The 11,439-nt window shown below is 39.5% G+C and overlaps 1 protein-coding gene across 1 annotated transcript in view; it reads left to right on the top strand.

Moving 5' to 3' along the window:
- LOC308282633 (uncharacterized protein) overlaps positions 1-10,543 on the top strand; it is a gene marked incomplete at both ends in the record, with an annotated part of 11,591 nt that extends 1,048 nt beyond the window's left edge. The window contains 2 exons of the mRNA XM_080723018.1: positions 1-572; positions 8,885-10,543. The exon at positions 1-572 is cut by the window's left edge and continues 1,048 nt beyond it. Of these exons, the coding sequence (XP_080579144.1) occupies positions 1-572; positions 8,885-10,543 (2,231 nt within the window). The remainder of the gene's footprint in view (positions 573-8,884) is intronic.
- Positions 10,544-11,439: the final 896 nt, after the last annotated feature.

Below are 11,439 nucleotides of genomic sequence, written 5' to 3'. Positions count from 1 at the left end.
AGAAAGTGTGTGATCAGCTGAGTAGGATCCAAGCATATGCAGTGGATGTAACTCTCGACCCTGATACAGCACACTGCAAACTCATCCTGTCTGAGGATGGAAAAAAAGTAAGTCATGGAGACATAATGAAGATTCCCCCAGACAACACAGAGAGATTCTATAATTATGTCAATGTCTTAGGAAAACAAAGCTTCTCCTCAGGCAGGTTTTACTATGAGGTTCAGGTTAAAGGGAAGACTGACTGGACTTTAGGAGTGGCCAGAGAGTCCATCGACAGGAAAGGTAAAAGCTCATTGTGCCCTAACTATGGTTACTGGACTATATGCTTAAGGAATGGAAATTATTACACTGCTTCTGGTGGCCCTCCTATCCCCCTCCCCATAACAGAGAAGATCCAGAAAGTGGGAGTTTATGTCGATTATGAGAAAGGTCAGGTCTCCTTTTATGATGTTGAGGCCAGAGTTCATCTCTACTCTTTCACTGGCTGCACCTTCACTGAGAAACTCTATCCATTCTTCAGTCCCAGTGTTAATAATGCTGGTAAAAACTGTGCTCCTCTGATCATCTCTCCTGTCAATATTGATTGATTGGTTGAATGAATATTTTATTAACAGTTTATAAATAGTGCCGTGGTGCAATTATGCAATGGTGCCGAAATCCCTTATGGCTTGTTTCCATTGTGGTCCTGTGTATTAAATTCATGGAATCACACAGATTGGACACATTCTCTTTAGCTTTACACGAAAAAGGTTAGCTTGCATTCAAGAAAAACAAATGTGTTCATCAAAGGTTTGGTTTTAGTCAAGGGTCACTTCAAATCACATCTAATAATAAGTGTTCCTAATGATGTTTTATACATTTTATTGAAACACAATATCTTCATTTTACATCTGAAGTACAGACAGATATTACTTATTAAGTAATATATATGGTAAATATCTTAACATATTTCCTGTCTGAGACTGATGAACTGTCTACCATGGTACAAGAACTTGATTGCATGTTTTATTTAATCACATTCAAGATTACTATTACTAACAGTTAATTTAACACAACGATACAATGACTTTGATGCTAATGGTTGACTGTTTTATGTACCTGATTATGATCCCAATGATTGACTGTTTTATGTACCTGATTATAATCTCACTATGATCCAAAAATAAATCAGCAGTTGTAATTAATGCCTAGTGCCTGTGTGTGTACTCCTTGAATTTGACTCTTTATGAAAAAATAAATAATAATAATAAATATAGCTGCAAGCAGCGATAAAGTGGCCAAGGCAAGGTAGAAAAAGTAGGAAAGCAAAAAAGCATCAAGGGAAAGCAAAAAAGAAATCAAAGAAAAACTAGAAGCAGTGTTCTTCCGAACAGGTCTCCAGCAGGTCAGGTGTTTTTTTTTTGGCCTAGTGGTGACTATAATAGGCCAAAGTCAAAAGGGTACCACGTGTTCTTTGGCCTTTCACGGCAATCGGACGCTGCATGCGGGATTTGAGGCATTTTGTTCCAAAAATGGGTTTTGCAAAAATTGACCCGCTGGTGGCGCTATAACAGGCCAATGTGAGAAGGATGGCATCTGTTCCTTGGCCTAGTGGGAATGTGCGTGCAGAATCTCACACAAATAGCAGGCTGCGTTTGAGACATTTTCTTCAAAAAGGAGCAATCCTGCAAACCTTGGAATTCAATGTTAGCCAATTAGATAGAATATGATATTGGACAAATCCGTCATGATTACATCACTGTAGAGATACTGTGTGCCCATTTGTGTGATTATCGGATAAAATCTGAAGGAGTAATATTGAAGAATGCGTTTTCGGCCTTCTGGTGGCGCTATAAATGACAGAGACTCTGCCGATTTTACACTAATCGGCATAGTTATTGGTAAAAGCACAAATTGACCTCTACACAACATGTATGCAAAAGACTATATGCAACAGACATAAAATAGACCAAAGAACTCCTCAAGGTTTTAACTCAATATCTTTATTTTCCAACTTTTTCATTAGTTGTCTTTGTTGAAGAGTTGGTCATCAGGTTGTAAACCTTCAAAACAGAAGGTTAACAACCTAGCCATTTTCAGGCATGTCTTTTAAATCACAATGTTTTCAAATAATTCAAGTAGTAAACGTCTTCAAATAAAGTTTTTAAACATTAAGTATTGTGAAGTCTGAACCCAAAACATGAAATAAAGTTCTTCCCAAAACCGGGGCTTTTAACTCAAAATATGCTTCTTTCCAGAACTTAACAAACAGGGGTTACATTCGAAACATATGTTTCACAGTATGCCGTTGCTTCCATTAACACATGCCATTTCTCTTCCAAGACTCAGATGCAGCTCCTAATTTGCCTACAATGGGAACAGATAGAACCACCATTAGCAATGTGGCAAAATACAGAGCAAATGTGCGACAGAGGAGAACATAGTGGAGTTTTGCTTACTGCTCGATGGAAGAGTCCCTTCGAGAGCCAGCTACACAGTGAAGCAGAGCTCGGTGGTTAAGAGCAAAAACATTTGGATTGCCTGACTCGGAGAAGCTGTGTTGCGGCCAGGTGCTGACAAATCAAACTGATTGCAACAAGCAGCCATCTTAGCTGCTGCATTCTGGGAAATGTAGTTTTTCTGAAAACCAAACTAAGCCATCAGTTAGATTCAGTTCACATGCACGCACGCACGCACGCGCACGCACACACACACACACACACACACACACACACACACACACACACACACACACACACACACACACACACACACACACACACACACACACACACACACACATCTGTGCCTAACCATTCTGCATTAGAGGTGGGATTTATGGCTCTTTGAAGTGAGACAGTACCATCACATCGATCTGGCTCACTAAGAGAGCCGTTCAAAAGACTGGCTCATTTGGCTCCTTGTATATTTATATATTTTTAAGAAGAATTTGTTTAAACATGAATCCACAAGGTGGCACCACATTCCTCTGCTGACAGTTGAGATCACAATTTAGTATTTACCCTTTTCATAAAATGTGTGTGTAAATTAAGCTACCTTGACTTTTGTTATTCATAAAACACCAAAAAAAACAAGCAGGCAACAATGAACTCGCTCCTCCACTTGTTCTCTCTCTCTCACTCACTCACTGTACTCAGTCAGTACTCAGTGGAGTAGCAAGGAGATGTTGAATTGGGGGGAGGGGGTCTCCCCCCCAAATGAACGGCTCTCTACTGCGCGAACCGGATCCCAACGTTCACTTCAAAGAGCCGTTCAAAAGATTCGATTCGTTCGCGAACGTCCCAGCTCTATTCTGCATCTAGCCTAAGGCCCAGATCATGGGAAAACCCTACTCACGTCAGGGTGGGGGGTCCCCAGTTCAAATATGATTCTTTTTGGTTTCAGTGATATTTGGACTTACCCTCTACGGTAGTTCATCATGAAAATTTTACTTTGCATGTATGTTTTAGAGGCAGAAGAATAATTTGCATGAAACTTGCAATGTTGATTGAATTATTAAAAAAGCATGTTTCAATTTAAAAAAAAAACGATCTGACAGATCTTTAGATATTGGTCCAAAGTTCATGTAAAAAAAGTTCCGTGCACGTGACGCGAAAGTTCCGGAATAAAAGCGGGTTTAAGTGTTTTACAAACTGCTCAAAATTGCGGAAAATCTAAGGGCGGAGCTTACTTAACAAAGACAAAGATGTCTTCCGCTTGAGTCAAGGCACGCGTGTAAGCAAGTTGCATGTCTTCAAACGAAACGAGGCATGACTTATGCCCCTTTAAAGTTTGAGTTTTCAAACGCTTCGTATAGCGCCCCCCTTTGGCCAATTGGAGTAAGATTGCTTTCAGTGATATTTGGAATAACCCTCTACATATTTGCCAAATGCCATGAACGTGTCACTTTGCATGTATGATTTAGAGGCAGAAGAATAATTTGCATAAAACTGCAACATTGAGTGAATTATTAAAAAATAACGTTTCGCTTTAAAGAAAATCCGCCTAACTTCTCAGACCGTATTGGTCCAAAGTTCATGTAAAAAAAGTTTCGCGCACGTTACGCGAAAATCCCAGGAGGAGATACATTTTGACTGTTTTTCATATAATTCAAAATTGTGGGAGAAGTAAAGGTCAGAGGTCAAAAGTCAGAGCGTAAAAGTTGTTCGGCATGAGGAGACGCATAAGTGTATACAGGTTTCATTGCTGTACCTGAAACAGGGCATGAGCTACACCTGTTCAAAGTTGGCATTTTTCAAAGGCTTCCTACAGCGCCACCCTTTGTCCGATTGTTGCGAGCTTCGCGTTTTAGCCGTTTGGCATAGTCCTCTGCCATACTGCCGAGTTTCGTAAAAAGCGACTGCACGGTCTAGCCGCTAGAGCAAAAGTGGCGGAATAATAATAGTGCTGAAGTCCAATATCAATGAGTGGCCTTTTGCCACTTCGTGGCCTTGGCCACTAATAATACTAATGAAACTTTAAAGATGACTATTATTTGTGATATTTAATTAGTGTGTCAAAGTAATTCTCAAGCTCAAGTATTCAAAAGTAAAAAAATATAATGTGCCTTTTATTCTTAATATCATTATCAATGCATTGCTGTGTTGAAATTTAGAGCGTAAAATACATATGCAAATAATTAAAGAACAACTTTTAATAGCAAATGTACAAGCTCGCAATGCATCAGACCGTGGCACATTGTGATCTTGTAGAATGATCATCTATTTTCACTATATTTGAAATGGGGTGTTACGACCTGGCTCCTAGGCCATAACAAAAAGGAGAAAGACACAGCTTTTAAAAATGCACAAAGCAAGATATTTAATTACAATATAAACAATGACTTTAAAGTTTGAACAAATAAACCTTTGGGGTGTGTTAATCAGTAGTATGTGGATGTTGAATGGTGCAAACCAAAAGCTAGGCTAATAAGAAAGCCAACATGCTGCTGCTCTCCTGGAGAGACTGACTGAGAGAATAAAGCCACACCCAGCCTTTTATAGAGCACACTGGGAACATTGGCCAGGTGCTCCCATTGCACACCTGATTGTCAATCAGCAGGACCTGTGGGAAGTCAAGGATAGACAGGGGAATACAACCACTCAGGCCAGGGGTGGGCAATTATTTTTCCCATGGGGCCACATGAACAACAGAAAATATTTTGGAGGGCAGAGCCAAAGGTCAGTGCTCCCCGCAAGATGTGCTCCCTGCAAACTAAACACACCGACTTCAGTAAATAAATACTTAGCTGTCAAATCTTTGTTGAAAACCCAGCATTCTGCATCAACTTTTTTTAGCCACATTATCCATTTTTGATGGGTAGGCCTAAGGGTAAGGTTAGGCAGGTTGTCTTGACTTGTGGCCAGTCTGACCACCTGCTTGTTATTGAGACAAGAGCCAATGATCACGCACACGTGCTGATGATCAAAATAAAATAAATGTAGCTTTAGTCCATGCAAGAGGTTAAATTTGAAAATGTGTTTATTTTGTAATTTGCCATTAACCCTACAAGGGCTGGTCAGAGTGACCCCCGGGCCGCACAATGCCCAGGTCTGACTCAGGCGGCAGGCCCTAGTGAGCCAGACTACATGGGGCTGTGACAAGGGCTAAAGTGGTAATTCATAATAGGCCTACATTTTTGTACATTTGGGTCCCAAGAGTCCCCTTTAGGCTAGTGGTTAAAATTAAGATGTTGGCTTTCCACGCAGGGAGACCCAGGTCCGAATTATGGGGTTACTTGTTGTCTATTCACTCTGCGTGGCTCACAACGCTGTCAAAACTCGTCACAATGTGACATGCAGTTTTTCACATGATCAAAGGGACGCCATGTTGAAAGTGGTTACGGTCCTTGCATGTAATAAGCATTTATTAATTAAGATACGGTTATAATGTCCTTATATGGTGAAGTATTGTGAACAGAAACATTACTGATGTGGGGGTGTGTCAGTGTGCAATATTCAATTAAATAATCAATTAAAATGACATTGGAGCTGTGCGTAGCTGGCTATGCAATGCAGTTAGGTGTGTATAGAGGGAGTAAAGGAGAGGATACCCGAGGGGCTCCTGTGCTGAGATTCAGCCAAGTCACCTTGGAGTGCTTGGGGATGCCGGGCACAATGGCGGACATTTTGAAGGCTTCAAGGACCACAGCCTTTCAGCTGGTCCTCACAGGCTTTGTGAGCGCGGCCTGTAATAGTGGCAGGGCCCGCAGCCTTACGGACGCTCACGTGTTTAAAGATTCTGCGCACGAGTCTTCATATTTCCGTCTTGGCGTCCACACTCCACAGAGTTCTTCTTTCAGTTCTGTGTGGAAACATGGGCAGCCTTTTCAACAGTTCCCCTTTGAACAGTTTCACAGCACATCAGGGGCTTGTTATCTGTAATGGAAAAGCCAGCCCACAAATCTACTGGACAGCTGCCATATCAGCCCATCATTAATAACCTCCCACACCTATATCAGAACCACTGGCCTTTCCGACAGCCACGAATGAGTGAGACATTACCTGCCTAGCTCTCTCTCTCTCTCTCTCTCTCTCTCTCTCTCTCTCTCTCTCTCTCTCTCTCTCTCTCCCTTAGCAAAAACTGTACATTTCTGACAAACCACAAATCATCTGACCAGATCTTTCCAGGGGAAAAAGGTGAACTGAGAAAAGGAAAAAAAGGAAGTGAAATGTGTAGCCTAGCAACCGCTCAAGAAACTTGATCAAGTTATGTCTACATTTTAAAAGTTATGTGAGTCCTTGTTGCATACGTGTTTGCAGCAAAACACTGTTTTCTTAATGTCCCTGGCCTTTATTATTGATATTAACAATAATAAAGGCCTGACACATTTTGCTAGCTTTCTTCTAATTAAATTATTGACATATTATATGTTTGCATTGTTTGAATTAGCAGTATTAATTAACTCTTGCATTGTGTTAGAAACCTGCTGACACTTTTGGTGTTAGCAAAAAAAGCTGACAAATAGCCGATCTACAAGCTCACAAAATGTTGTTGCAGCGTGACACATTGTGAGCTGGTACATTTATGAAATTCTGTTTCTTTTATATATATAAAACATTACAGGGGCCTTGATCAGAAACAAAGTTGATGATGATAACGCATTGGAGAAAAAAAAGAAAAAAGAATCAAAGTTTAAAGTGTTACTGTATGATTTCAGAGGAAAATTAACAACTCTTCAGCTCTTCTCGGTCAATATTTGAACATTTGTAAGAAAAGTAGACTATAAAGGTAACATTTGGTATGAATTCGTGTTTTTAGTCTGCACATTATCAACCTGTATAAGTGTGAAAGAGTCCAGGGAAGGGTTAACTTTTGATACAGTGCTAATGACGTCTTGAATGTGCTGTATGTACAGTATATGAGAAGTGAAAGGCTTACACAGAGTGACAGCAGAGATCATATTCTCTACAATAACCTTCTATCAACAGGATTCTCCTCATTAACAGAGAAGACTCAAGCACAAACGGGTGAGTACAGTATTGATACGGTTTTCAGTACACTGTGCATAACAAAAATACCTGAAATTACACTGTATTTCTGTGAGAAGTCTAAGAGAAATAACTAAATACATTTACTACTAAATACTGTACTGTAATTTCAAAGCACTTGAACTTGATTTGAGTATATACTGTAGGCCTATATCATACTTCTTGTCATTGGCAGAATCACCCTCATAGGAAGAATAAAAGTGTGGTGTGGCCGTGCCCTAAAGGCAAATATTGCACTTTTTACAGTCATTGAAAACGTTAGTTACTGGCAGCGGTGGAAAAAGTTAAAGTAGCAATACGGCAATGTAGAAACACTCTGTTACATGTAAAAGGAATTGAAAGTTTAATTGAGTAAAAGTACAAAAGTATTAGTACGGTATAAAAAAAGTGCCAAAAGTATAAAGTAGTCATTATGCAGAAGGTCCCATTTCACAAAAAAAGTATAAAATCTATGAAAATGTTTAGAAAATAGCAGATCTTGGCTATTTTCAAATGGCTGAAATGTATAGGGCTGAAGTGGTTCTCAAAATCTAAAAAGTAATTAGTAACTTAAAATTTCAAATAATTATAGTGGAGTAAAAAGATTTGCCTTTGAGATGTAGTGGAGTAGAAGTAAAAATAATGAAAATTGGAACTACTCCAACTACTCATTACAAAACATGCATTAACCAACCTATAACTAACCTTTTTTACACTTGGAATATCTGCTATTTTTGAATGGTAATGCGATGTGTTGTGAGTGTTGGTTTTTAAAAGCATGAAGCATGTTTTATCACATGTGTTCAGATGTCATTGCAAGATTTCAAGTGTCCGCTGCAAAACCTTTCCATGTCTGTGGGACATTTATTATTATTTTCTTTTTTCTATCTGTTTTTTCTTTCTGTTTTTAAAAGCATGGAGCATGTTTTATCACGTGTGTTCAGATGTCATTGCAAGATTCATTGCAAGTGTCCATTGCAAAACGTTTCAATGTCCGTGGGACATTTATTATTATTTTCCTTTTTCTTCATTATGCACAATTTAATCTTTTAAGAATAAGTTTGAATGATTTTGATCACTCGTAAAGTGTCAGGATTACAAGCTCTAGGAGACCTTGCATCAGACTAGTTGTAACACTGCATTCATTAAAATCCTGTGGTGCACTTCATTAATCTCTCATGTAGATTTCTGTTTTGACTCTGAAGTGTATTTTTTCCACTGGCATTATTAACATAACACGTACGCATGGTCTAAAACTTCCTCATCAAGATAGAATACCTGTTCACCTTACTGGAAACCACAGCTATTGAAGCTACCGTGTCAAACACAAACTAGAAAGATGCAATTGTAAATTGCAAGTGTGGTTGGTAAACATTAACTTTGTCAGTATAAAGAGCATTATAATTGAAGATTTCATATTTTCACTTTATTTTCAGTGTGTAGAAATGGCGTCCGCCAGCAGCCTCCTGTCTGAAGAGCAGTTCCTGTGTTCCATCTGTCTGGATGTGTTCACTGATCCAATCACCACTCCATGTGGACACAACTACTGCAAAACCTGCATCACACAGCACTGGGACAGCAATGATGTGTGTAAGTGTCCACTATGTCAAGAAAACTTCAATATGAGACCAAAATGCTCTGTTAATAAAGTCCTCTCTGAGATGGCTGATCAGTTCAGGAAGACAAAGGAGCTACAAAAATCCTCCAACATAAGCCAAGAACCTGCTAAACCAAATGAAGTCTCATGTGATTTCTGTATTGAGACCAAGGTCAAAGCTCTGAAGTCCTGCCTGGTGTGTCTGGCCTCCTACTGTGAGACTCACCTAGAGCCTCACCAGAAAGCCACAGCGTTTAAACGACACAAACTAATCGACCCTGTGAAGAACCTGGAAGACCTTATGTGTAAGACACATGACAGACCTCTGGAACTGTTCTGTAAGACTGACCACGTGTGTGTTTGTCAGTTCTGCACTCAGTTAAACCACAAGTCACATCACATTGTATCTCTGAAAGAGGAATGCGATAGAAAGATGAATAAACTGGGAAAGACAGAGGCTAGAGTTCAGAAGATGATACAAGAGAGGCAACTGAAGATTCAGGAGGTTAAACACACAGTAGAGCTCAGCAAGAAAGATGCAGACAGAGAGATAGCAGACAGTGTGCAGGTCTTCACTGCTCTAGCGAGCTGTATTGAGAGAAGCCAGGCTGAGGTCATTGATGTGATTGAAGAGAAGCAGAAAACAACAGAGAAACAGGCTGAAGGTTTCATTCAAGAGTTGCAACAGGAAATCACTCAGTTAGAGAAGAGAAGCTCTGAGCTGAAGCAGCTTTCACTCACTGAAGACCACCTCCACCTCCTCCAGAACATCACATCCAACAAGACCCCTCCACCCACCAAGGACTGGACAAAGGTCGATGTCCATCAGTCTTCACACGTGGGAACTGTGAGGACAGCTTTGACTCATCTTGAGAAGACACTCAGTAAAGAGATGGAGAAGCTGTGTGATGCTGAGCTGAAGAGGATCCAGCAATATGCAACGGATGTAACTCTGGATCCTGATACAGCATATCCCAGCCTCATCCTGTCTGATGATGGAAAACAAGTCAGTTGTGGAAAGCCAGGAAAGGTAAAGAAGGATCTCCCAAACAACACAAGGAGATTCAGTTATTGTGCTAGTGTCTTAGGGGAACAAAGATTCTCCTCAGGAAGGTTTTACTATGAAGTCCAGGTTAAAGGGAAGACTGACTGGACTTTAGGAGTGGCCAGAGAGTCCATCAACAGGAAAGAACAAATCACAGCAAGCCCCAACAATGGTTGCTGGACTATAAGGTTGAGGAATGGAAATGAGTATGTGGCTCTCGCTGGCCCTTCTGTCATCCTCCCTGTAAGAGAGGAGGTCCAGAAAGTGGGAGTGTTCGTGGATTATGAGGAGGGTCTGGTCTCCTTTTATGATGTGGAGGCCAGAGTTCATCTCTATTCTTTCACTGGCTGCACCTTCACTGAGAAACTATATCCATACTTCAGTCCCTTTGTTAATGATAGTGGTAAAAACTCAGCTCCTCTGATCATCTCTCCTGTCAATCACACAGACTAGACTAATCCTCAGCTTTGAATGAAAAGGGTTAATTTCCATCCAAAACAACAACTCTATATATGAAAGGTCTACTGTCACTTAAAATCAAATACTTTGTATGTATCATAGATTGAACGCAATAAATTAATTTTACATCTGAAGTACAGCCAAATACGAATTAATGTATTTAGCTTAACACATATTGCGTGTCTGTGAGCCTGTTGAAATGTCTATATTTCTACTTGATTGTATGTTTTATTTCATGGCATTTAAGTATGAGTTCAATTCAACACTTTTGTTCACTCTACAGAAATAATGTCTGTCAGAAACAACATATTTTATTTTCAGTGTCTTCTTTAATGTAATTACTATCTAACAGTTAATTGAACACAGAAATGCTTTTTGATGGTCAAGATTTATTCTTTCATGTATTTGATTATAAATGATAGGAAAATGATCTTTCAAAATAAATCAGCAGTTGTAATTATAAGCAAATGTGTGTGTGCACTCCTTGCTTTTAAGTGATAAAGTAATACTAATAAAAACTAAAGAACACTTATTTGTGATATTTCCTTGAAATGGATTATTTAAAAGTTGCTGCATTGAAATTTAGAACAATAAATAAATATGCAAATAAATAAATCAGAACTTTTAATGGCAGTTCTACAAGCTTACAACGCATCACACCGTGCCACATTGTGAACTTGTAGATCAGCTATTTTCACTATATTTTAAATAGGGCTCAAGTGGTTAATTCATGATAAGTGTGTTGAAAATGTTGGTCCCAAGAGTCCCTTCCTAGAAATGTAGTCATGAGAAGAATATTAATGTTTGACATGTAGAGAATGAAAGACATGGGGTTACAAAAACAACTGGGAGTGCCATTTCCCCCAAAGCAGCATACTGTATGAACCCAT

The sequence above is a fragment of the Nannobrachium achirus genome (genome assembly GCF_963921795.1).
Source record: "Nannobrachium achirus genome assembly, chromosome: 4".
In the NCBI taxonomy this organism is placed as follows: domain Eukaryota; kingdom Metazoa; phylum Chordata; class Actinopteri; order Myctophiformes; family Myctophidae; genus Nannobrachium; species Nannobrachium achirus.
This window is presented reverse-complemented; position numbering and strand designations above follow the sequence as displayed.